Raw genomic sequence first — 26,592 nt, 5'->3', positions numbered from 1 at the left:
ATTGCTTGCCAGGAGGTCTGGCTGGAAGGGACCAGGGCCCCCCGCCAGATGCGCGTGGGGAGCGCTCTGCAGCTGGGGCTGCGGGTGTGCGGAGCCTTCCCCGGCTTTTTCTCCCTGTACCCGGCTTGCTGCTGCGTCCGAGCCACGCTCTCTCTCCTGCAGTGCAGCCCGACCCGCCTGCCAACATCACGGTCACCGCCATGGTCGGAAAGCCTCGCTGGCTCCATGTCACCTGGCAAGACCCCAGCTCCTGGAACTCCTATTTCTACAGGCTGCGGTTCGAGCTCCGGTACCGGGCTGAGCAGTCGCAGGACTTCACAGCATGGATGGTGAGTTCCTCTCTTCCTTCTGGACGGAGATGTGCCCCTAGACACGTGCGGGGAGAATGGAGGCGCGGGAGCAAACAGTGGGTTCCAGGTCCTGCTCCACAGCTCGTGAGCCTCTCAGGCCTGTGCGTGGGGAGGAGAGGGAGTCGGGGGACAGACTGAGCTCTGAGCGTGGCCGGCAGGAGTCCATGGAGAGGGGGAGGGGGCAGTTGCGGCCTTTGTGAGCCCCAGGGAGCCTCTGTGGGCTGGAGGACCCGGGCTGGGCTGGCGGTGGGGTATGCCCCTGAGTCACTGCATGTCCCGCCCTCAGGTAGAAGGCCGGAGTCACCGCGTCACCCGCCTGGGGGCCCAGGGCCTCCAGCACCATAGCATCATCCATGACGCCTGGAAGGGCGTGAGGCATGTCGTGCAGCTCCGGGCCCAGGAGGAGTTTGGGCATGGCTCATGGAGTACGTGGAGTGCCGAGGTCCTGGGCACCCCTTGGACAGGTACGGCGGCGACGGCGGCGGCGGCGGCAGAGGAAGGTAGGGATGTTTTCACTTGGTGATGGTGTCAGCCCTACAAGCCCATGACAGGTTACCCCACAACAGCATTTTTTTTTTTAACGGAAGGAAAGCAATGTGCCTTCCCTTTTCTTTTCTTTTCTTTTCTTTTCTTTTCTTTTCTTTTCTTTTCTTTTCTTTTCTTTTCTTTTCTTTTCTTTTCTTTTCTTTTCTTTTCTCTTCTCTTCTCTTCTCTTCCCTTCCCTCTTCCCTTCCCTTCCCTTCCCTTCCCTTCCCTTCTCTTCTCTTCTCTTCTCTTCTCTTCTCTTCTCTTCTTTTCTTTCTTTCTTTCTTTTAAAGATTTATTCATTGAAAGTCAGAGTTACACTGAGAGAGAAGGAGAGGCAGAGAGAGAGAGAGAGAGAGAGAGAGAGAGAGAGAGGTCTTCCATCACTCTCCTAGTGGCTGCAATGGCCAGAGCTGTGCTGATCCAAAGCCAGGAGCCAGGCACTTCTTCCAGGTCTCCCACGCAGGTGCAAGGGCCCAAGGACGTGGGCCATCTTCTACTGCTTTCCCAGGCCATAGCAGAGAGCTGGATTGGAAGTGGAGCAGCCAGGGCTCGTACTGGTGCCCACAGGGAATGCCGGCACTTCGGGTGGTGGCTCTACCCCTATGCCACAGCGCCGTGCCCCCCACAGCAGCACTTGCTTGGGATCCTGTCCAGCCAGGCTCTATGCTGCTGCTCTGCCTGCATCACCACTTGCAGCTGCCTCGGGCTCCTGTGGCCCAGGGGGCCCTTGTTTCTCTTCAGGGCTTCTCCCCTGCTATTGGGCCAGCCCGGGCTGGGCGCCGGGAGGAGGCAGAGTAGGTAGGGAATCATCCCATGACTGGACTGAATGAGCCACAAAGAGCTGTAGCCCAAAGAGCTGAATCTATACAGTTACTGATGCTTTTTATATTTGAAAAGATGTTAAAGGTAATTATCATTGCTTCTGGGGAAATTCTAAAATTACTGTTTGTTGTAAAGCAAACAAAATGTATAGAAGATTATAATTATCACCAGTATTTTCATCTGGGAAAACCAATGAGAACTTTCTTTTTTTTTATATTTCATTTATTTATTTGAGAGGTAGAGTTATAGACAGAAAGAGGGAAAGGCTGAGAGAGAGGTCTCCCATCCACTGGTTCACTCCCCAAATGGCTGCAACGGCCAGAACTGAACCAAATCCAGGAGCCAGGACGTAGGAGCAGGAGCTTCTTCCAGGTCTCCCACGCGGGTGCAGGGTCCCAAGCACTTAGGCCATCCAGGCTTCAGATGGGCCAGCTCTGGCCAGTGAGGCCATTTGGGGAGTGAACCAGAGGATGGAAGACCTCTTTTTCTCTCCCACTCTCTCTGCCTATCAAATAGATAAATAAATCTTTTTTTTTAAAAAAAGTTTTATTTAGCAATGGCGTGATTAATTTTTCTTAATCGGTGGGAGGGTTTTTGTTGTTGTTGTTGTTGTTTTTTTTAACTTTTAAAGTTCTTATCACATGACTACATGGCCATGGCAATGAAGGACAGAGGGCCTGGAATGCTAAGCAGTGGTCCTTGGTTCTCTTTCCATTTCTAGTCCTGCCTTCTGGAGGGAGCTGCACAACCCTTTCTCTTTCTGATGGTGCCCTCCCCACCCCATCCCCCTTACTACAAACAGCAACCCTACCTGACCACTTGCTTTTCTACCACAACCCCTTGAGACATTATCTGTTGGTATCCTGGAATCAAAGATTAGGATTTGGCAGGATGAGAATGCAGGCGCCCCCCTGCCCACAGCCTGAGGGTGGTCACCCGGCCTCTGCTTGAATGCTCCCAGAGATGGGGAGCTCACGACCCACAGGAGCTGTCAAGTTTACTCTTCCCAGTATCTTGTTGTAGACCTGTTTCCAGGCTCACTTTGGGCTCACATCTCTCTGGCCCTGTGGCATAATTGTATCAAATAAAATATTCTCAAATACTTAGCAAGTAAGAAAGAGTAAGCAGCCCATTTGTTGAGAGTGTGTGGCTAAAGAAGAAAGGACAGGACTGAAATCAATTGCCCCGGCCACGTTCTGCCAGCCCTGGCTCCAGGTTTCTTGTCTGGGCTGCACATGTCCCTGGGTGGGGTGGGGTGTGATAGGCGTGGCTCTTCCCTGGCTCTGTCTTGGGAGCAGGGGAGTCCTTGCGTTCCCGCGCTGGGGAGATCTGAGGCAGAGGCCTTGGGGCCCGGGTTGTCACCGATTTGGGCATGTGCCGTGTGAGAGGCAGGCTGAGATCTGTGCGGGACTTTCCCTCCTCCTGCTCACCCAGAGGATGGGCCCCTGTTCTCATCAACTTTTCCTGCTTCAGCCTCAGTAAGATGGGCAGCTTAACTGCTGCGTTTTATTTAGGAAGATCACTTAAACAAATCAGAACATCCGCAGGCTACACTGTGCTCGCTGGATCTGTCTGCAGTGTGAGCCCGCGCCCGCTGGTTATCCGAATGCTGAGGTCAGGGAGGCCTCGTGGCTTTGCAGTGTTTGCTCTAACCTTGTGCAAGGGGCATGTTCCAGGTCCAGGCTGACGCTTTTGACCTTGACCTTCCCTCCCAAACCGCTTAGTTGAGACCATCACGAGCAGTTTCAGAAATGCCATGTTGTTGGAAAATTTCTTCTTTTAAAAATTTTTAATCGTGGTAAAATATGCTCGTAAAGTCACTGTTGTAACTACCCCGAGGTGCATGGTTCTCTGGTGTTCGGTACATTTGCATTGTTGTGCAACACCATCCATCTCCAGCTTGCAAAATGGAAACCCGATGTTCTTTAGACGAACTCCCGTCCACCCACCCCTTCCCCAGCTGCTGGCAGCCAGCGCTTGACTTTCTGCTTCTGACATTTATTTGTTTATTTGAAAGACAGAGCAATGGGGGGTCGGGGGAGAGATCTTCCATTTGCTGGCTCGTTCCCCAAATGGCCGAAACAGCCGGATCTGGGTCAGGCTGAAATCAGGACCCCCAAGCTCCATCGGGATCAACCACGTGGGTGGCAGGTGCCCAAGAACTTGGGCCAGCTACTGCTGCTGTCCCAGGTGCATTAGCAGGGAGCTAGATTGGAAGTGGAGTGGCCAGGACTTGAACTGGTGCTCTGATATGGGTTGTGGAAGCCCCAAACAATGGCATAACCCACTGTGCCAAGGTTCCCACCCCTCTGTGAGTGGAATCATATGGGTCTTGTCCCTTGGTGACTGCTTGTTTCACTTAGCATGAAGTCTTTAAGATTCATTCATGTGGGAGCCAGTGCTGTGGCGTAGCAGGTAAAGCCGCCACCTGCAGTGCCGGCATCCCTTATGGGCGCTAGTTCAATATCTGGCTGCTCCACTTCCGATCCAGCTCTCTGCTATGGCCCGGGAAAGCAGTAGATGATGGTCCAAGTCCTTGGGCCCTTGCACTTGTGTGGGAGACCCAGAAGAAGCTCCTGGTTCCTGGCTTTGGATTGACGCAGCTCCGGCTGTTTTGGCCATTTGGGGAGTGAACCAGCAGGTGGAAGATTCTCTCTTTCTCTCTGTCTCTGTCTCTCTCTCTCTCTCTGCCTCTCCTTCTCTCTGTGTAATTCTGACTCTCAAATAAATAAATAAATGAATCTTTTTTTTAAAAAAGAGATTCATTCATGTGGTAACTTGTCAGTTTCCTCCATTGTTAAGGCAGATGCTGTTCCACAACAGGGAAGAACCACTTTTTATTTACTCACACATCTGTTGCTAGACACTTGGGTTACTTCCACCTTTTTGTTTTTCAAAGAGATATTTCTTTTATTTGAAAGTCAGAGTTATAAGGCAAGAGGGAGAGAGAGGGAGAGACAGAAAGAGAGAGAGAGAGAGAGAGAGAGAGAGAGAGAGATCTTCATCTGCTGGTTCACTCTTCAGATAGCTGCAATGGCCAAGGCTGCACCAGGCCAAAGCCAGGAGCCAGGAGCTTCCCCCAGGTTTCCCACGTGGTTGCAGGGGCCCAAGCACTTGGGTCACCTTCTGCTGCTTTCCCAGGCCATTAGCAGGGAGCTGGATGGGAAATGGAGCAGCCGGGAAATGAGCCGGTGCCCACATGAGACGCCAGCATCACAGGCAGCAGCTTTACCCACTATGCCACAGCTTCCACCTTTTGGTTTTCATGAATAATGCCTCCACAGACACGGACACATGTCAGTCTGAGGCTCTGGTTTCAGTTCTGTGTTTATATGGTGAAGTAAAATTGCTCCCCCCATTACTCTGCCTATCAAATAAACAAATAGAAAAACAAAGTCAGAAGAAGAAAGTTGAATGCTGATTCTCAGTGGCTGGGGGAAGGGGTGGGTAGACCAGATGGTCATCTTCAAAGACTGGAGAGTTTCTATTTTGCAAGATGGAGAGGGATGGTGTTGTGCAACAATGCAATGGTAATTCTTTTTTTAAAAAAAAAAGTATTTATTTTTATCTACGTGAAAGGCAGAGACAGAGGAGAGAGAGAGGTCTTCCATCTGCTAGTTCACTCCCCAAGTGCCCCCAACAGCCAGGACTGGGCCAGGCTGGAGCCAGGAGCCAGGAGCTCCATCTGTGTCTCCCACGTGAGCAGCAGGGGCCCAGGCCCTTGTGCTGTCACCTGCTGCCTCCCAGGATGCACTGGACTGGAAGTGGGACCCAACAGGCACTCCGTTAGCAGACGCCGCTGTCCCAGGCAGCGGCTGAGCCCCTGCCACAAGCCTCATAGCACTGAAGGCAGTTCCAGTCTTCTGTTGTGGAGCAGCCACGTGCGTTCTCCGCAGCAGCTGCGCCATTTACATTCCCACGCGAGTGCACGCAGCTCCCGGTCTCCGTGTCCTCGCCAACCCTTGCTGGTTCCCACGTTTCGGGTAACAGCCGCCTTCCGAGTAGAAAGTGTTGTCTCATGGTGGTTTGGGTTTGCATTTCCTTAGTGATCAGAGTTGCTGCCTGTGTCTCGTCCTGTGTCTTCTTTAGAGAAAGGTCTCTTCCAGTGCAAGGCTGTTTCTCACGTGAGCCCCGCTCGGCCTCGCTGGCCCTGCTCCCTCCGTCTCCTGGGGTAGCCGTGACGGATCTCCGGGTCTGCTCTCTTGGGATTCCTCTGGAGCCCCCAGGGGCTGGCAGCTGCTGGGGCCCCTCAATGCACGCTGCTGCGCGGGCTGGCTTGTGGGGTCCTCTCCTGTCTGGTCACCTGCCCCTGAATCTGGTCTTACTCGTGGACGCCCCTCTTATGAGTTGCTGGCAGCTTCCTGTCAGAGGGAGGCGGTGCAGCAGGCGCCATCAGGCCGGCCCTGGGTGTAGCCGCCAACTGGGGAATGGGGTTGCATGACATTGGTAAAGAGCCTCAATCTTTTCATCCGTAAAATGGGGATCCTATGAGCCATCTTGTCTGCACTGAGTGCAGTGAAAAAATACGCTTTAGCAATGACAAACTGTAGTCCAAATGTAAGGGGATTGGCAGTTATGTGCAGTACTGCTTGCTGGGGTGAGAGAGTGGGGCTGTGGGCATCCCAGAATCGCTGTCACGGGTGCCTCCTTGAACCCCCCTGAGTCAGAACCTGGAGGGGGAAGCTTTCCTGGTGACTTCAGTGTGTGCTGGGGGCCCAGCAGGGGGGCGGCCGTGTCATGTAGTGAGATGCTGTCTGCCAGGGAGCAGGCATTTCTACGTGCCATGGCCATTTAGAGACAGCAGGAAGAGCTTCCTGGAGGAGGCGACACCTGAGTCGTGTCTTGGAGGGTGTGTAGGAGTGTCCCAGGTGGAGAATTCCACCAGGTCTCCCGTGCGGGTTGCAGGCTCTCAGGTCCTTGAGTCATCACCCCTGCTTCCAGGGTCTGCATTAGCGACACGCGGGTATCGAGCTCAGTATTCCAGGATAGGATGAGGGTGTCTCAGCTGGTGACATATGCGCCAAGCAAATACTTACCCCTATGTATATATGTAAATTTTTTTATTACAGAAAGTATGTAGAAGGAAACTATAATGGGGGCCAGCATTGTGGTGCAGTGGGTTAAGTTGCCGCTCGCAAAGCTGGCATTCCATATCTGAGAGCTGGTTTGAGGCCCAGCTGCTCTGCTTCTGATCAGCCGCCTGCTGACGTGCCTGGGAAGGCAGCGGAAGATGGCCCCAGTATTTGGGATTTGGGGCCTGTCTCCCACATGTGAGACTGAAAGAGGTTCTGGGCTCCTGTTCAGCCTGGTCCAGCCCAGGCCGTTGAGGCCATTTAGGGACTGAGCCAGCAGGTGGAGGCTCTCTGTTTCCCCTCCCTCCTGCCCATCACTGTCACTTTCAAAATAAACAAATCTTAAAAAAAAAAAAAAAAGAGAGAGAGAGAGGAAAATGGAGATGTTAATAGTGCTTATATCGGGTGAGGTGCATCCTTCCATTTTTCTCCTGTGTGTGAATGTGTGTTTGTTACTATACAATAAATAAGACTTAGAAATATTTCTTTAGAAACTTTGTCTCTGTTCTCCTCCTTGCCTTGCGTTTTTTTTTTTTTTTTTTTTTTTTTGACAGGCAGAGTGGACAGTGAGAGAGAGAGACAGAGAGAAAGGTCTTCCTTTGCCGTTGGTTCACCCTCCAATGGCCGCCGCGGCTGGCGCGCTGCGGCAGGCGCACCGCGCTGATCCGATGGCAAGAGCCAGGAGCCAGGTGCTTTTCCTGGTCTCCCATGGGGTGCAGGGCCCAAGCACCTGGGCCATCCTCCACTGCACTCCCTGGCCACAGCAGAGAGCTGGCCTGGAAGAGGGGCAACCGGGACAGAATCCGGCGCCCCGACCGGGACTAGAACCCGGTGTGCCGGCGCCGCTAGGCGGAGGATTAGCCTAGTGAGCCGCGGCGCCGGCCTTGCCTTGCGTTTTTCATACAAAATGCCTTCAGTGGTTTTCTTCATTACCTTTTCAAAGCTGCATCATAGTTCTGATTGACACAGACAATTGGGCGTGTTTGTGGGCCCGGGGGATGCTCCACTGGGCAGACGGACACCTGGTGTGATGTCCGAGCTGCTTTTAGCAGCTCTCCCGTGATGTGGCTCCATCAGCATTTTTCAAAAAGATTTATTTATTTATTTATTTGAGTGGTAGAGTTACAGACAGAGAGATGGAGAGACAGAAGTCTTCCATTCGCTGGTTCACTCCCCAAATGGCCGCAATGGCCGGAGCTGAGCCGATCCAAAACCAGGAGCCAGGAGCTTCTTCCAGGTCTCCCAAGTGGGTGCAGGGGCCCAAGGACTTGGGCCACCCTCTACTGCTTTCTCAGGCCATAGCAGAGAGCTGGATCGGAAGAGGAGCAGCCAGGACTAGAACCAGTGCCCATATGGGATGCTGGCACCGCAGGCAGCAGCTTTACCCGCCACCCAGCACTGGCCCCTTGATCATCGTCTGTGTGTCTGGTTCCTCGTGGCTGGTGGCTGGGTATTTCCAGCTTTGAGGAACTTTTTCTGCTCCTCAAGCCCATCAGACAGGACTCACAGCTCACGGGCCCTGAATAATGACCTCTCCTTCTGTCCACAGAGCCCGAGAGCCCTCCGGCCTCGTCCCCCGCCACGCAGGTGAGTCCACGTTCTTAGAGAAGGGTGGGGGCAGCAGTGCCCAGTGGTTAGGCATGTAGGCCGGCACCTGCCAGAATCTGGTTGAAGTCCCAGCTCCGCCACTTAGTAGAAATGTGGCCATGGCGAGTGACCTGTCCTTTCCCAGCCCCTGGAGAAGGGGGAGCTGTTCGGCCATGCTGGGGCCCGGTCCACGGAGGTCCCCTGGGTCTAATGGCTACTGTTTTGCCTCTGAGCTTTTTGGGCACTACTGGTAGCTTGGCCTGAGTCCCTCCCCCGGGGACTCCTGCTGTCACAATGTGCTGGAAAGAGGATTTCCTGAAGCTGCTTCATTCCTTGAGTAATCCAGTTTCCCATCCGTCTATATCTCCTCCCCGGTCCTTGATTCCCTAAGCCTGGGGCTCAGCCACTCTGGGAGCGGCACTGCCCGGGAACTGGATCCCTGCTGGATGCAGTTCTGTCCCAGCGCCTGCGGGAGAGGGCCTGGTGCAGTTCTAGGAATGACACTGGCTGAGCACTGGCCACGCTCTGCTATACTCTGAGTCTTGCATCTTGTTTGATCCCTGTGCTAATCCTACAGGGAGGCCATGTGCATTCCAAAATCCACCCGAGGGCCCGCAAGTAGTAGGGATGGAGCCAAGATCCCAGCCCATGCTTTTGCCAGTAAGCTGCGTGACCTGGCCCCACACCCGTGTCGATGGGGGTGTTTCCTCTGAGGTGTGTCTTTTAACTTTGGTGGAGAAGCTGGGAAGAAGTCCTTGAGTTAAGCTGCCAAGGCGTGGCTACAAATAACCCAGATAACAGTGAGAAAGATAGAGATAGACGCCCCTGGTGTGTGTAAAGGGCTCTCCGAGGACGTGACGGCTGCGTCAGCTGTGACTGATGGTGCGACTATCTTTCAGGCCTCCACTGCTACTGACGGCAGCTCTGCTCCCTCCAGAGGTTCTATAAACACAACCAGCCTCCCAGGTAAGGAGCGGGTCTTTCTGCATTCCTCTGGGGCAGAGTTTCTCTGCAAAAAGTCCTTTGTCATCTGGACAGGTTAGCATGGCACCAATGGCCGAAGTCTCTCTTCCATCTGCTGGTCCATTCCCTAAATGGCCGCTACGGCTGGCACGCTGCACCGATCTGAAGCCAGGAGCCAGGGGCTTCCTCCTGGTCTCCCACGTGGGTACAGGGGCCCAAGGCTTTGGGCCGTCTTCTACTGCTTTCCCAGGTGATAGCTGAGAGCTGGATTGAAAGTGGAGCAGCCGGGACTCGAGCTGGTGCCCACATGTCGGCACTGCAAGTGGCGCCTTACCCACTATGCCACAGCGCTGGCCCCTCTCTTACCCTTCTCGGCTCAAGTTGGATGCTGTGAGCTAAGATCTGGTGAGGGGCCACAAGCCCTTGGCTATAGGGGTCTTTGATTTCAGTGTTCCTGGTTTCCTGTACCTGCAGGACCAGGTAAACTCGCACACACTTGTGTCCAGAGCAATCACTGGTGCTGTGTTTGTTTCACCAGACGGGAGTGTCACACCCCTGGAGGTGTGACAGCCGAGCAGCACTGTCTGAGAAGGCCTCGGCCTCATTACGTTCACCCGGGCAGGTTCCTGCAGGCACCTGCTGCCGGCTGCCCCACCCCCACCCCCACCCCCACCCCCACCCCGCTGCACCATCCAGCTGCAGTGCACCCACAGTTAGACACCTGGGGCTGAGGACTCACTGGGAATTAAAGCCGCCCTTGTTCTCAGGGACTCTACTCTCTGTGATCAGGCTGCATGGAAGAGCTGTCATGGGAGCCCAGCATGAGACCGGCAGGGAGGGAGGCCTGGTGGAATTTATTGTTGAGAGAGCTGGGGACTCTCAGCAGGCGCTGGCCACGCCTACCATTGATCTCATCCAAGAATGGGCTGATGACTCCTGCGTTTCAGCTCCGACCCAGACAACTCTGCTGGGGTGGCAGGGCCCCCTGGGGACCTAGGAACCCAACTCAAAGTGCCTAAAGGAAATGCTTGGTGTCCCCCCGCCCCCCACCTCTCCTGCCCAGACCCGGTCTTCCCCGTCTGCTCCGTCTTGGGAGCCGGCACCACCTGGCAGGGCTGCTCACATGCCGGGGATCAGGGACCCTGCCTCCTCCACCTCTCATCCCCCGGTGGTGTCTCGCTGGGACCTGTCAGCGGCACCCTGAGGCACACCCAGAAGCTGACCCCTTCTCCCCACCACCAGGGCCGACAGCTGCTCGAGTCACGGCCATCTCATCCAGCGAGGCTTCAGGAGCCGCCACCTCCTTGTCCTAACCCAGACTTTTCCAACCAGCACCCAGAGTGGCCCTTAAAACACAACCGGAGCCCTCCCTGGCTCACCACGGGCTCTCCCAGAGCAAACCAGCAGAGTGCACGTCTAGGGGAGCTGTAACAGCTACATCATCTCCTAGCTGTAGACCTCGTCTCCTCCACCGTTCCTCTCGCTCTGCTCCCGCCAGGCTTCCTCCTTGCTCTTCTCCACACGTTGTGTCCCAGGGCCTTTGCACTTGCTGCTTGCTCCTCCTGGGTCAGCTCCTTCCCACCACCGGGGTCTCTGCTCAGATTCCTCCTCCTCAGGGAGCCCTTTGCTGGCCCGGGGGGGCTCACAGAGCCCCCTCCCCGGAGCTCTCTCCTTTCCCCGTGCTTTGCTTTGCTTCATTGCCCCTGTCATGCTGACATCACAGTGCATCTCCTCCATTGGAATGGAAGATCCGGAGGGAAGGACATTCGGTCATGCTCTTCTCTGTACCTCTGAGGCTTGGAGCAAAGCCCGGCGCCCAGCAGGCACTCGATGAGGGTCTGCTGAATGAAGGAAGGAAAAAGCCGTAAAAGCTGACAAAATTCTAATAAGCGAGTGAGCCAAGCACCCAGCTTGTCCCTGTGGGGGTGGGTGCGTAGTCGGAGGAGCCAGCCCCGACTCCGGTGGGCATCGAAGCAGTGACTGGTTTGCGTCTGGGCTGGAGGAGCCTGGAGCCTGGGCAGCTGTGACTCTGGCATTCCCAGCGGAAGGGGAGAGCAAAGGCTTGGCTTGGAGGAACCCGCTGTCCAGTGCAGGGTCTCTGGCTGTGGTGGGCAGGCCTGGCTGTTTGTGTCGCTGGGTTGTTCTTTTGTCCATCCAGTGAGCTGTTTTGGAGACACTGCCCTGTGCCGGGTGCCTTGAGAGCCCCTGGGAGGGCCACAGTGAAATCCACGCGTGTGGATTTGAGGGAGCTCACTCCAGTGATGCAGCTGGAGGAGTGACCAGGGAGGCCATCACTGGCTCCCGGGGTATGGGTGGGGACCTCGCTTCTCAAAGGAAGTGACCTTGGCTCATCTGAGACTGGGGGGAATAAAGGGGGCTGCCAAGGCTGGGAGGGAGAGAGCATTCCGGGGTCGGAGTGTGGAGAGCCTAGCGGGAGGGAGTGTGGCACCTGGGGTTCCTGGATGAGCTTCATGTGGGTGGGCCTGGGCGCCACGCGGTGGGGGCAGACAGGAGAGGACGCCCAGGGGACAGCTGCGCTCGGGTTCCTGGTGATTGCGTCGGAGCCTCTTTGATGTCATCTTCAAGGGAGCTGCCATTGAAGAGGTCCCCGAAGCCTTCGGTGTCTTGAGTGCCCTCTGTGCTTCGTAAGGACAGACAGAATGCCACCAGAAAGGCCCCCAGAAAGTGAGGGGGCAGCCCGAGTCTGGCCAAGGGGCCCAGCACCTCTGGGAGGTGGAGTCCTGGGGTCCACCTGCTCATGCCAGCGGCTCTCCTGGAGTTGGCTTTGGCCAGAAAGCCGGCAGCCCTGCCCAGTGCTAGTCAGCGGAACCGCCTCCTTCTCCAGGTGGGGGTCCTGTGGGGCTTGTAGTTTTTATAACGATTTATGCATTTATTGATTTATTTGAAAAGCAGAGTATCAGACACACACACACATGCACTTAGAACTGTCCATCCACTGGTTCACTCCCCAAATATCTGCAACAGCCAGTCTGGGCCAGCCAAAACCAGGAGCCAGGAGTTTCATCTGGGTCTCGCACGTGGGTGTAGGGGTCCAAGCACCGGGGGCATCTTCTGCTGCTTCCCAGGCCATTAGCCGAGCTGAATCCGGGGCGGAGCGGCAGGCGCGGAGCCAGCTCTGACGTGGGGCGCCGGCGTCACCAGCAGCTGCTTAGCCTGCTGTGGCTCAGCACTTGCTCCTCTCTGGGCCTTTGATGGCACCTGCTGAGTGGTTTTCTTCTGCTTTTTCTACCCCTTTTTCTCCTCCTGCTCATTCTTCTTTTTCCCTCTCAGAAGATGATTCCTCCCCAGTCCCGCTGTCCACGTTCCTGGTGACTGGAGGGAGCCTGGCGTTCGGGGCGCTGCTCGGCGCTGGCGTTGTCCTGAGGTGAGTTGGGTCCCGGGAATGGCCAGTGGGGTCTTCCGGCCTCCTGCTGAGCTTCGCTTCGCCACGGAGTCGCCAGAGATGCACAGAGCGACCATTTGTCTGCTCATACGCTCATCAACAAAGGAGCCCAGGCACACATGCACGGCACCCAGTGTTGGGCCATAGTGCCATGCGGGTGCTGCGGGAGGCAACAGTGGACAGGATAGATGCTGTCTTATGATGAGGAAGTTGGGCCCTGAGGGGTGACGACTTGTGTGTCGAGAACCAGAGGAAGAGGAGCCCAGTATGTCCTATGGTTGAGAGGGTTTGTGCATGCCTGTGTGTGTGTGCATATGTGTATATGTGTGTGCATGTGTGTATGCATAAGTGTGGGTGTAGCAGTACCGGGGAGGCCTGGAAAGGGAGGTAAAGGCCTCTGGGCCTGTCTCGAGGGCAGAGAATGGCCGTTGCAGGGTTCTGAGGAGGCCTTGCCCAGCTCTGCCATCTTCCCAGATCATTCTCTGCGGTTCTGAGGCTGCATGTTACAGGGGACGTAAAATACAGGGGACGCCGGGAGCCCCCGTGTCTGGGCCAGAGATGACAGGAGCCTGTGCTAGGATGGTAGCGGAGGCATGGGGAACCAGGAGTAGACTCAAGGCTGACCAGAGGTAGAACTGGCTGGGTTTGGTGGCGAAGTGGAGGAGGAGGAAGAAGGAGAGGAGGAATCGGGGTCCTGGCCTCAGCAGCAAGGCCGGGATGGGCAGCCGAAGGGACAAATCCGAGGGGCGCTGGCATGTAGGGGGAGGGCCTATGACGGGACCCCAGGGGAAGCCAGCGGTGGGAAGCTGTGCGGGGGAGGTGGGAGAGTGGTGCTGTGAGGACCGGAGTGGGGGGTGCACCACGAGGATGGCCGTGCTCTCTTCCACGGGCCACACTGCCTGAGAAGCAGTGCACGGAGAGCACGCACACACTCAGATCTGGGTGCCTGCCATGCAAGATGTCCCTAAGAATGTCCACCTAGAGATCCCAGCAGACCCGCGGGGGGCGCCCGTCCCCATGCTGCCTGCAGCCGTGGTTCACGGTGGCCGGGGTCCCTGTGTTCCTGGGCTTGCTGTCTCCAGAAGGGCCAGCCTCTAGTGAAGTCGAGTGGCCAGGAAATACTGCAGATCCCCAGAGGTCCCGTTTCCCTGCAGGAACTGAAAGTTTGCATAAGCTGAAGCCCTGGAAGCAGCCAGGCGGGGCCTCGGGCAGAGTGAACTGTAAGGAGACAGGAGGGGAAGCCACGCCCCTTCCTTCCCTTCTCTCACCTGCCTGCTGCTCGGTCTTTGAGGGTGTTTGGGAGGGAGGAGTAGGAACTGGGCAGGGAGCTCTCCTACTCCCAAGGGTGGTCTGGGGTTGGAGGATTAGCAAGAGGGCCAGGCCGCTTGTGTTCAGGGCTGTTCTGGCTTTGATATTTCAATGAAGTGGTCCACACCCAGGGGTGTGCAGGAGGTGGGGAGGGGGGTCCTGGGAGGGAGTGAAGCCTTTTCTACCCTCAGGCCAATGAAGGGTGGGGGGCTTGTCCACACTGGGGGGATTCCTGGCCTCAAGGCAGGCAGGTGCCCCCGCCTACTGCTTCTGGCTCTACATGACCAGGGCCCCCAAACAGGCCTTTCCGTAAGCTGCCACAGACCTTGCGCAGCGGAGAGTGTGATTTAGTAAAGAGAAAGAGGTGGAGTTTTACAGCCAGGAAGGCCAAGGCCAAGACTCAAACCCACAGGTCGCACTCTTTGGGTGGGGCCTCAGGCGTCATCTTCTTTAGTTTTGCAAACGAGGAAGCAGCTCCAAAAGGTAAAATGACTTGCTCAAGGACTGGCAAGAGCCTGGCCTAGGGCGTCCACTGGAGGCCGGTGCAGCTGCTGGCGCCCTCTTGGTGTCTGTTAATCACTAACAAAAGCATTAGGTAGGCGGCAGATCTAGTTTGCTGTTCTGCGGATGATGCCTGAACGCTGCTGGTTGCTAAACAACCAGAGTCCCTGTAGGCACAGGCAGGGCAGTGCTCCGGGCTGAGAACAGCCAGCAATTTATTTCCTAGCCTGCTGAGTTTCCATTTGCTTCCATATAAGCCAAATGCATTTGGAAAGAGGCCAGTCATTTCGAGTGGTGAAAAACTTCTCTATTCCCCAAATCCCTTCTGTCGAGAAGAGGGGATGAAGTCAGAGAGACTGTGGGAATCTGAGGGTGCCAAGACAGCCGAGCCGCCCAGCCACTGGGATGGTCACAGTTACACAGGCAGAACGGGAGATGCACGGCCATGTTCGTCCTGGCGGCCCTGGTACCTGGTCCCTAAGCATAGTACTTTCCTAAATATGTTTCCAGCAATATTGGTGATAATTTTACAATTTTTTATCTGTTTTTAAAAGAGTATTCTTTAAAAAAAAATTTCAAATTTATTTATCCTATTTGAAAGGAAGAATAGAAAGAGAGAGAGAGAGAGAGAGAGATCATCCACTGATTCACTTATTTGAGAGGCAGGGTTACAGACAGAGAGAGAGACAGAGAGGAAGGTCTTCCATCCACTGGTTCACTCCCCAAATGGCTGCAATGGCTGGAGCTGAGCAGACCAGGAGCCAGGAGCTTCTTCCTGGTCTCCCGTGTGGGTGCAGGGCCCAAGCACTTGGGTCATCCTCCAGTGCTTTTCCAGGCCATTAGCAGAGAGCTGGATCAGAAGAGGAGCATCCAGGACACAAAAGAGCATCCAAATGGGAGGCTGGCACTGCAGTCGGAGGCTTAGCACAATGTTTGCCCCTGAATCCTCCCTTTTAAATTTAGCATTAGAACATACTAGTTTTCCACAATACGTAAACACCACTTTCATCAGCTATAGACTTCTCTGTTCCGTAGAGTTTACCCAAGTTCACTTAACCAACGTCTCACCACGAAGCATTTGGGCATTGTTTCGCTTTTATAAACAACCCTGTGTTGAACATCTTTTGCCTAAAGTTTTTTTCCCCATAGCTGTGTAGTTTCTTTAGAGTGTATTTCCGGGGGTGGGGTTCCTGGACCAGGGAGTCTGATTATTTTGCCACCCAGAGTACAATGGGCACTTTCACCAGGGAGAACTGCATCCAGTCAAGGACGCCGCGGAGCTGCAGTAAGCACCCCTGCTGGGCCCTCTTCCTAGTGGCCAAGTCCTTAGTAATGTTCTACAGATTGTTTATTGCATTTGGAGAGCAGGCCAAGAGCCAATGGCAGATTTGGAGCCAGCTATCAATTATGGATCATAACAAGGACAGGAATAGCCTGCCGATATAAAAAAGACATCCAAGGAAAGTCCCCCAGTCTTGTTTTTGACATCGGCTTCCCCTCGTGCCTCACGGCCCTTCCCGGAGTCACTGACCGGTGAGGGAAGCGAGAGGAGCACCTTTCTCCTGCTGTCGGGGGAGCAGGTGGGGGAGGCGAGGCCCGGGCCCCTCGGGAAGGCGCTGTGGCTGTACCTTTGAAGATTGGTATCATCTCATGATCTCGCCTTCCTTTCAGCTGTCAAGTGACTTCTCAGTTACCGAGTGCTGGCTTTGGGCCCAGCCCGATCAGAGAGATGTCTATCTCTTTCCTGTTTAACGTGGGCTTTCCTGTCAGATGAGTCAGCCCGTGTCCGAGGGTGCCCCCGGCTGGGCCTGTGAGCACTGACCGTGTGCAGGCAGTGGATGCAGGGGTGTGGGCAGGATGGGCACAGGAGGGCTGCGGGGAGGCCATCACAAATCACAGGCAGCGCCTTTTTTTTATTATTATTATTTGAAAGGCAGAGTGACAGAGAGACAGAGCAAGCTCCTCCATCCACTGGTTCACTCCTCCATCCACTGGTTCACTCCTCCATCTACTGGTTCACTCCCCAGAAGGCTGCAACAGCCAGGGCTGGGCCAGGAGGCTGGAACTCCACTGGTCTCCCACATGGGTGCAGCGGTCCAAGCACTCGGGCCCTACTTTCCCAGGTGCATTAGCAGGGAGCTGGATCAGAAGTGGAGCAGGCGGGATGCAGGCTGGCTCTCCTATATGGGATGCCGGGGTCACAGGCAGGGGCTTCACCTGCTAAGCCACAACGCTGCACCCCCACTTTTAAGCAAATGAACTTGGGGCTGATGTTGTGTCCCTGGTGAGCACCTCTGGAACAGGCCAAGTCAAGGACCTGTCATGTTACTTTGGGGTTCCATAAAGGGATACTCACAGCCTGGGTGTGCCTCAGTTTCCCCATTTGTAAGTTAGACCAACTGCACACGCCTGTTTTCTTGGGGGTATTTTTGAGGCACCACCTCTTCAGTGCATCCCTGGTGACAGCAGCTGATGGGGTAACCAGTTGTCACCCCTTGGGTCCCAAGCCTGGAGCGCCAGGCCCCTGGGGCCGCCAGTCGGGGCACTAACCATCCTCATGGTTTGTCTTCTTGTGTCTGTGTTGAAGGTTCAGGAAGATGTGGAAGCTGCGAGCTCTGAAGGAAGGCAAGGCGGGGGTGCACCCGCCCTACGCGCTGGGCCAGCTTGTTCCCGAGAGGCCCAGGCCCATCACCGTGCTGGTGCCCCTCATCTCCCCACCCGTGTCCCCCAGCAGCCTCGGCTCTGACAACGCCCCGGGTCCCAGCCACCCAGACGCCGGCTGCCCGCGGAGCCCTTATGATGTCAGCAACAAAGAATACTTCTTCCCCAGATAGCTGTGGGGGGTGCCCGAGGTGATGGAGCACAGCCCCTGCCCCCCTGGCCTGCTGTCCAACCCGTCCGGCCCGTCCGGCCCGTCTGGCCCGTCTCAGGGGCTCCACATTACAGAGTTGCCTGCCCAAGGCGCTGCACTGGCGAGCATCCACTTACCACATCTGCTGAGCAGGAAGAGCTGGCGGAGTTTGCACGCCATCTTTTCCAAACGCCTTGCTGCACGGTGAGGGGCTGGGGCGAGCTCGGGCCACGCTGGAGACAGCCTGTCTTGGACACTGGGCAGGGAGGGGCTGTCCCCCACCCCCGGCGCCCAGCACATCTCTGCTGTTGGACTAACGGAGATGGACCTGTGGCCAGAGTTCCCTCTCTCAGCCTCGGGGCTCCCGGCTCAAGTTCTTGAAGCCCACAAACCTTTGCGGTGCAAGGACAGCTTTTCCTTAGGCCTCCCCAACTGGGAGAAGACCTTCTCTCCGCTCTTTCTCCCCTGCACTTGACAAACAGCGGGCAGGGGCGTGGGGGTGGCCAGAACTATCTCAGGGCCTCCTGCTTTTTAAAGGGAAAGACAGAGTTTCTGCTCAATGTGAAAGATAATCCCAGGCATTTTCGGGAGACAGAAGCAGCTGCCTGAGTTTGATCTCCCTCAGGATCTCAGGACTTTGGGGTCACCACGGTCCCCTGTGGCAGCCGAGGCCACAGCAGCCTCAGGAAAGCCCTGTTCTCAGTCCACTGCCCCCGGAAGGAGAGTGGGCCCAGGGCGGGCTCCGTCCAGGGCTGGGCAGAGCTGTGCTTCCTGCAGCTTCCTGCGTCTGGTGGGGAAGGCAGTGTTCACGGGAAAGCAAAATGTATTTCGGCAAGAATGTATTCTACTGTGCTTTTTCAAAAACTGCTGCTGATTTCCTCCGGCTGGGTCGCAGACCCAGGACCAGCCGAGGGTGCGCAGGCACGTGGCGAGGGGGGAAATCGCCCTCCGTTCGTGAGCACAGAGCCGAGGCAGGCGAGGAGGGAGGAAGAACATTCTCCCTTCTCTGAGAAAGGTCTGGTTTCCTCCTGCAGTCTGTGTTTGTCTTACAGAGTGAAAAACTGCCAGCTTCGAAGGGTGCTTGTGACAGCTCCCCGGGGCGGCCACCCAGGGGCCGGGGCCTGGCACAGGCCTCCCACGCTCCACAGGCAGGGCCCCAGGAACTCCCCACCCCCGCACGGGGCACGCGGGAGGGCCATTAAGAAAGCCCCTTCCTGTGGTGCCTTCCTCTTTGTTATCTGGCTCCTTGGGTTAGCTTCGGCCCAGATCGTCCTGGGGCAGGGACTGTCCGCTGGGCTGCCGCTTCATCCGGGCTCTGGGAGTGCCGCCGCGGTGGGGGCTGCCCACGCCGGGGAGCTGTGATTCACAGGAGCCGTGACAGCCCGGGCCCCAAGTTTAGCAGACCACCAGAGTTTCCCAGCAGTTGAAAAACAGCCCCCATGGCCAGACAGGTGGCTGTGCTCCTATTGCTGTGTGCCAGGCTCCGTGATTTCCATCGTCGGCGTGGTCTTTCCGTTTTAGACCCCGGTGCTGCCGTGGGCAATACAAGCAGGGCAGGTGTTTATGGGGGGGGGGTTTATTTGTTTTGGGGAGTTTATTCGCCCCTTCAGAGCTTCTGGGGCCCGAGAACAACCAAGCGTGCTGTGAAAGGGAAATAGTACGCGGTGCAGTCCCAGGAGGGCTCTTCAGTTCTCCACCCCGTTTTACCCACGTGTGGTGTTTGGGAGCTGGGGAAGATGTGAAACGCAGATAGCTCGCTCTCTGAGAGCCAGGCAGCTCCCTCTCCAGGTTGCTATCGCTTTCATTATTATTGTTAACGAAACTGCTTGCTTTTTTTTTTTTCTCTCTCTTGTTTTGAAGAGGGTTTTTTCCCCTTTATTTTTCATAAGCTAGTGTCAATGAAGGAAGAGCAGTTGTTTTCTCTGGGCTGCGGCTCTTGCTCAGCGCACACAGGAAGACACCAGCAGCTTTCTCCATCCTCAGTTCCTGGCATGGCCGAATGTACGTGGCCATCTGGGGCTCACTCGGACCTGTCCGTACAGCACCCGGAGCACAGCTGCCTCTCACCTGACGCCCAGAGCCCTCAGCCACGTGGCCAGGTGCAAAATGCTGAGCCAGAGACCCTGTGGGTCAGCGGTGGGGATCGTCTGGCCGAATCACTTGGTCTGGCCCTGCCAGGGACACCGCAGGCGGGACTTGAAACTCAGTACCTGCACGGCAGCTTCATTTTTATGTCGATCATTTTGTGTGGCCCACAGCTGCTGTTATCAATAGCCAATGGCCCTTGGAAGAAAAAAGGTTCCCCTTTTTGTGGCTCCTGTTAGAAAAGGCAACAACTTACTCTGACTCGAGGTCTCAGTGACAGGGAGCATTAATTCTGGTAGCATTAATGCAAGGTTGAAATCAGATTTCCAGGGGAGGGCTCTGCTGTGGTGGAGCCTTGCCGGTGCGCTGTGTTGGCCATGCTCTGAGCTCACTCAGTCCTGCTGTCTGGAGAAAGCAAACGGGCAGACAAGGCATGGGACCGCTGCTGGAGCTGGGTTGGGTGTCCCCCCCTGGTGGTGAGCAGGCAGGAAGCAGCCACCACGTGTGCATCTCCCAAAGGATGCTCAGGGCCAGCCTGTGTGGCCACTTTGGTACTAACCTGTAGCATCTCACTGCCGGCCTTAAGGCTGACGCCCAGCTCTGGGTCTGTCTGAATGTGCAGAAGGAGGGGCAACCCATGATGCTCCGGGGCAGAAGCCCCACACCCAGCTTTTCATGTAGCAGCTGGCAATAGGGCTGCCGATGGCAGGGCAAGCCAGCAGACTCAGGGGCCGAGCCTGCCACCCACTCCCGAGTGGCCCCGCCGTGTGTGTGTGTGTGTGTGTGTGTGTGTGTGCCTGCCTTCCATGTGGCGGGGCGCCAAGTCCAGGAAGTTTCTATGGCAATGTAACGGTTACTGAAGAACATGGCCAGGTTTAAGACCATATACTCAGACGGAGATGTGCTTGAGAAGCAATGGAGTGTGTCACAAAGCTGTTAGTGGAGAGAGAGCGTGCGCTCGCCTGTTCAATGGAATACCTCAACTCTGCCTTGTCTTTTGGAGAGAAATAATAGTTTTAAGAGTTTTTTTTTTTTTTTTAACCTAATTACCTGAAAGCAAATACCAAAGACGGATGTCTGTTTGGGGTGAAGGGTCAATATATAGTTTTCTTATTTTTTTATCAACTATTTTGCATTTAAAGTGAAAGCTGTCTATGTTAGAAATAAACACTTTCTAAAAATACTGCTCAGAAGTCACTTCCCTTGGGCGTCGGGGTCATGTGCAGGAGAGGCCCGCAGGACGACAGGGGTGGGGTGGGGAAGGCTGGGTGACAGGCGCCGGTCGGTCGTGGGGGTTGGGGGACGCTCGCTCAGCGCAACATGGAGGGACCCCTGGAAGAAAGCAGAGCCCTTCGACAGAGCAGCGGTTTCTCCGTGATAAGCGTCGCCCAGAGCGAGTCCCGTCCTGGGTTTCTGGAAGGGGCGTGTGTGCCCCTGTGTGCTCACGGCGCCCTGACCAGAAGGCGGGAGGAAAAGGCGGGAGGAAAAGCCGGGGGCCCAGCCGCCCACATCTTCCAGGCAGAGGGGCCGGCGGCGACGGGAGTTCAGGGCTGCGGAGGAGGAAGCCCACAGATTGCGGAACTCAGACCGAAAGGCAGAGCGTGAGAGGCTCCGCCGGCGCCGCCTGCAGGACGCCTCGCTCCTCCCTGGCAGAGGCGGCACCGCTATTCCCCCGGGCACGGCGGCCGGCGAGGCTGCGTGGGACTGGGAGGGAGGAGCCGGGAAGGGCAAGGGGCTGCTCCCTTGCTGCGCGTGGCGACGCTGCGGGGAGCAGGTGGGGACTCAGGGGAACTGGAAGGAAGACTCCATCACTGGCACGCCCCCCCCCCCCCCCTAAAATATTTTATTTACTTGAAAGGCAGGAGTTACAAAGAGAGAGTTCTGCCATCTGCTGGTTCATGCCCCAAATGGCCCCAAGAGCTAGGGCTGGGCCAGGTTGAAGCCAGGAGCTTCTTCCGGGTCGCCCCCGTGGGTGCAGGGCCCAAGCACTTGGGGCATCTTCCCCTGCTTTCCCAGGTGCATTAGCAGGGAGCTGGATCAGAAGGGGAGCAGTCAGAACTTGAACCTTGGGATGGCAGCGCCGCAGACCCTGGTTTAACCTGCTACGCCGCAGCACCAGCCCCGACCCTGGAGCCACAAAGGAAGTAGACCTGTCCCTGCTAGGCCCAGGCAGGGCAGGAGGCAGCGGCTGCACCCATCAATGGCAGGGGTGTGTGGATGCGGGGCCTTGAACCCTTCCAGGGCAGGCTGCTGCGAGCCAGCGCCAAGCGCCTATTGCTTGGAAAATAGCAGGTAGGACAGTGACGGCGAGCCCCTCTTTCTTCAAACCAACCCCTGGCTTCTTAAGAAAGTCCCTGTGGCTGCCATATGTGTGTCACTTAAAAAAAGAAACGAAACCCCACTGCCTCAGCCTTGTCCTATTTGATTCTGAAACTTGAGTAAGACGAGCTTTTTCGGTAAAAGCAGGAAAACAGCATACAGGTGTGTGCAATCCTCAGTTAAGGGTGTTCCTTCTTTTTTTTTTTTTTTTTTTTTTTTTTTTTTTTTGACAGGCAGAGTGGACAGTGAGAGAGAGAGACAAAGGTCTTCCTTTGCCGTTGGTTTACCCTCCAATGGCTGCCGCGGCCGGCGCGCTGCGGCCGGCGCACCGCGCTGATCCGATGGCAGGAGCCAGGAGCCAGGTGCTTTTCCTGGTCTCCCATGGGGTGCAGGGCCCAAGCACCTGGGCCATCCTCCACTGCACTCCCTGGCCACAGCAGAGGGCTGGCCTGGAAGAGGGGCAACCGGGACAGAATCCGGCACCCCGACCGGGACTAGAACCCGGTGTGCCGGCGCCGCTAGGCGGAGGATTAGCCTAGTGAGCCGCGGCGCCGGCTGGGTGTTCCTTCTAAGAGAACTTCAGATCGCTTAAAAGGCTGCCCACATCCCCAAAACAAATAGTTAGCAGTCGGGGCAGGTGTTCAGCCTGGCGGCTAAGACACCACATCCCGTGTCAGGGTGTCTGGGGCTCAGCCCACTCCCCCCTGGAGTGGTACCGCATTCCTGCTAATGCTCACTCTGGAGAGCAGCCGGTGTGGCTCAAGGACTTGGGTCTCTGCCACCCACGTGGGAGACCTGATTGAGTTCCAGCTCCCAGCTTCAATCTGGCCCAGTCCCAGCCCTTGTAGGCATTTGGGGGAATGAACCAGCAGATGGAAACTCTTTCTTTCTCTAATAAATAAATATTAAAAGAAAATAGTGGGGCCGGTGCTATGGCTCAGCAGGTTAAAGCCCTGGCCTGAAGCGCTGGCATCCCATATGGGAGCTGGTTTGAGAGCCAGCTGCTCCACTTCCCATCCAGCTCTCTGCTCTGGCCTGGGAAAGCAGTAGAAGATGACCCAAGTCCTTGGGCCCCTGCACCCGCGTGAGAGACCTGGAGGAAGCTCCTGGCATCGGATTGCCACAGTTCCGGCCATTGCAACCAATTGGGGAGTGAACCATTGGATAGAAGACCTCTCTCTCTCTCTGCCTCTCTTCTCTTTGTGTAACTCTGACTTTTGAATAAATAAATAAATCTTTTAAAAAATACCTTGCTGGGCAATGGGAAGCTGCATTTTGATATTTCATTATGATTTTATAAAGAATGAAAAAAATGTCTAAAAGATTTATTTATTTGAAAGGCAGCGTGATGGGGGTGGGGGTCCTCCATCCATTAGTTCACTTCCCAAATGGGCCAGGTTGAAGCCAGGAGGCAGGAAATCCATCCAGGTCCCCTAGGTGGGTAGCAGGGGCCCGTGTACTTGGGTGGTTGGTCATCCAGCTGCATTCCCAGGCGCATTATCAGGAAGCTGGATCAGTTCAGAGCAGCTGGGACTGGAATGGGCACCCTTCGGGGATGTCAGCATCTCAGACAAAGGCTTAACCCTCCCCGCCACAGCGCAGTCTCCCAAAGAATGAAATTCATCAGAAGGGCAACTGTATCCTATTTTGGTTTCTGAATTTCTGCGCTGCTCAGTGAGAACGAGATGATGAAGTCCCGCGGGAGCCAGGAGCCGGCAACAGGGGAAGGGGACGAGCCTCGGCCGGTGGGCGCGGTCCTCAGAGCTGGCCCTGCTGTGCATGGGGTCGCCACAGCCAGGCGTTGGAGTCCTGGCTCCCCGCTCAGGGATTCCAGCCCTGTAGGTTTGATGAGAGCCCCCGAAATCTCAATGTGACCTGCAGGAGTTTCTGACACCAGTGGTGATGAACCCTAACTGTCGCCGTGAGGTGGGGTTTCACGCTTCAGAGCGTGGTGTGCCTCCGTGGGTCACGTCCATGGGCGCGGCCAGCCTCAGGAGGGGGTCAGACCCTCAGTCCCACAACTGTAAGCTCCACAGGTCACTGTGCCGTGTGGGGACCACAGGCAGGAGGCCACCGTGGGCACTGGTCAGCAAAGGGGTACTGACGTAAGCCCCGCTCCGGTTCCTTAGGCGTCCACAGACCCTTTCGGTAGAGAGGGTCTTTTGAACTGAGCCGCACTGGTGGCTAGCACCTGCTGGTCCCCTGCCACCTGCCGCATGGGCGGGATTTCCCTCACCCTAATGACGCTGCGAGGAAAGCATTTCCGCCTGGCGATGGCCGACGTGACTGCTGCACGTGCAGGTGAGGCTTCGATGATGTGTGAGTGACTGGAGAGGCTGGGCGGGACCCCACACCTGCATCTCCAGGCCCCAGGGCCCAGCCCCCTTCCCTGCTGGGGGCCCGAGCAGCCAACTGCCTCGGAGGCCTCACCCACCCCTTCCCCAGGCACATGCCTCGTCCCGTGCCGGGGTGGGCGGGGCAGCCTAGCTTGCTCACCCACTGGGAGCTGCCTGCATCCCTCACTGGGTTTCTCATGCCATCAGAGTGAGCAGGGGCTGGGAGCAGAGCCCACGGAGTCGGCAAGCGCCAGCCGCTCCCAGGGGTGGCCCTAAGGCAGCCACCTCACAAAGATGGGTCCTGCAGCCAGTTCCTCAGACCCACTGCTCCCTGGGCAGGGGCTTAATCAAGCCAGGCCCGCTCGTCTGTAACCATGTGCACCGCCGAGCCATGCAGGGGTGATCTGGTTCTCTCGCGCTGCCTCCCTTGTGCAAATTTCGATGGGCTTCCTCCAAACTCCTCAAATGGCGCTTGACATGTGATGCGCAGATCCTAACGCAGCCCCTGGCTCTGGAAGGAGAAATGGTCCCCGAGCTGGGAAGGGCCCCTCCCTCTGGTGGGTTCCCATGGGTCCCAGTGCAGCCAAGTGCAGCCAGTGCCCAGCCCAAGCCGCACAACTAACAGGCTGTGCTGCCTCTGGGAGCTAGTGGTGCGTCAGCCTAGGGCACCAGGGAAGGGGACTAGAGGTGCCAAGCAGAGCAAAGGTGGGAGGTGAGGGCCAGGGAGGTGAGGGCTGGGGTGGTGAGGGCAGGGGAGGTGAGGGCAAGGGCCAGGTTGGGGAGGCAGGTCTTTTTTTTTTTTAAGATTTTTTTGATCTATCTGAAAGAGTTACACACAGAGAGAAGGAGAGGCAGAGAGAAAGAGAGGAAGGGAGAGAGAGAGAGAGAGAGAGAGAGAGAGAGAGAGGTCTTCCATTCCACTGGTTCACTCCCCAGTTGGCCACAATCGCTAGAGCTGCGCTGATCCGAAGCCAGGAGCCAGGAGCTTCCTCCAGGTCTCCCACGTGGGTGCAGGGGCCCAAGGGCTTGGGCCACCTTCTACTACTTTCCCAGGCCATAGCAGAGAGCTATGGAGCTCCACTCCAGAAGTGGAGCAGCCAGGTCTCAAACCGGCACCCATATAGGATGCCGGTGCTTCAGGCCAGGGCGTTAACCCACTGCGCCACAGCCCGGCCCCTGCAATATATTCTTTGAATTTACGTATTTACTTATTTAGTTTGTTTGAAAGGCAGAGACAGAGATCTTTCACAGGCTTCGCTTTCCTTTTCCCTGTGTGCTTAGTAAACAGTTGTTTTGTGTGTGTGTGTGTGTGTGTTTTGACAGGCAGTGGACAGTGAGAGAGAGAGAGAGAAAGGTCTTCCTTTTTGCCATTGGTTCACCCTCCAATGGCCGGTGCGGCGCACCACGCTGATCCGATGGCAGGAGCCAGTACTTATCCTGGTCTCCCATGGGGTGCAGGGCCATCCTCCACTGCACTCCCTGGCCACAGCAGAGAGCTGGCCTGGAAGAGGGGCAACCGGGACAGAATCCAGCGCCCTGACCAGGACTAGAACCCCGTGTGCCGGCGCCGCAAGGTGGAGGATTAGCCTAGTAAGCCGCGGCGCCGGCCCCCCAATAAATCCTTTAAAAAGTTGGTTTTGAGCTTCACAAGAGAGCGAGCCTCAACTCCCACAGATGGGACAAAGGTTCCATAGTGATCATTGGTTAAGGATCACAACAGAGCCTGACTGGGACAGGTACAGCGGTGAGCGAATGCTCGCTCAGGACCAGGGCAGGCCAGGTGCGCAGCAGAGAGACCCCGCGGCGCTGTTCCCACCCCCGGGACAGGCGGGCTCTGCAGGGCTCCAGCTGTCGGCCGCGCTCCCACTCCGGGGTCCGCGCATTTCACCCGTGGCGGCTGCAATGGACAGCTGCAGCTGTGGCCACAGAAAGCAGTGTTTCCTGGGGCGGCGTCTCCATCCTGGATGAAGCAACACCACGCTAGTTAGTTCGCTGGGAATATCATTTATTTAGGGGTACACTTCAGAATAAGCCACCTTCAGAGGGCAACGCGGGCCACAGTGGCTACTGCGATGCATCCAGGCATTTCATGGGCTAATTCTGATACAATATAAATTACCAAGGCGCTACAGATGGGCACCTGTACTACACACATTCTTCAACTGCTTTTTAAAAGGTAAGGTTAGTTGGTATTTAAAATGTTCAAGTCCTCTGACAAAGTATCTCAACGGTTAAGAATCTGACAAAGAAACGCCCCCACTCGGTTTTCATTGCCAGCAAATTCACTGAAATACAACTTGAGCTTCTAAACCGCACGGCTCCGCCGCAGCCCGGGGCCCTCGGGATGACGGTGTCTCAGGGCCCCATCCTGATAGATGATGCAGGAGAGGATGCGCTGCAAGATGGCAATCGCTTGTACCCCCTGTGGTGGACGTGTCAGAAACCCTTTAGAAACCCTACCCGGAAA

At 56.2% G+C, this 26,592-nt stretch overlaps 1 protein-coding gene across 5 annotated transcripts in view; it reads left to right on the top strand.

Moving 5' to 3' along the window:
• The window catches only part of IL6R (interleukin 6 receptor), a 45,846-nt gene extending 25,193 nt beyond the window's left edge, over positions 1-20,653 (top strand). For 2 of the 5 annotated variants that reach the window (XM_008264378.4, XM_002715338.5), the window contains exons 5-10: positions 163-329; positions 637-850; positions 8,322-8,359; positions 9,259-9,325; positions 12,614-12,707; positions 17,122-20,653. In XM_008264378.4, the coding sequence (XP_008262600.2) occupies positions 163-329; positions 637-850; positions 8,322-8,359; positions 9,259-9,325; positions 12,614-12,707; positions 17,122-17,368 (827 nt within the window). In that variant the 3' untranslated portion in view covers positions 17,369-20,653. The remainder of the gene's footprint in view (positions 1-162; positions 330-636; positions 851-8,321; positions 8,360-9,258; positions 9,326-12,613; positions 12,708-17,121) is intronic. The other 3 variants (XM_051858640.2, XM_008264375.4, XM_008264376.4) reach the window with 3 other exon arrangements.
• The last annotated feature ends 5,939 nt before the right edge of the window (positions 20,654-26,592 follow it).

Source organism: Oryctolagus cuniculus, chromosome 7 (assembly GCF_964237555.1).
Source record: "Oryctolagus cuniculus chromosome 7, mOryCun1.1, whole genome shotgun sequence".
Taxonomy (NCBI): domain Eukaryota; kingdom Metazoa; phylum Chordata; class Mammalia; order Lagomorpha; family Leporidae; genus Oryctolagus; species Oryctolagus cuniculus.
This window is presented reverse-complemented; position numbering and strand designations above follow the sequence as displayed.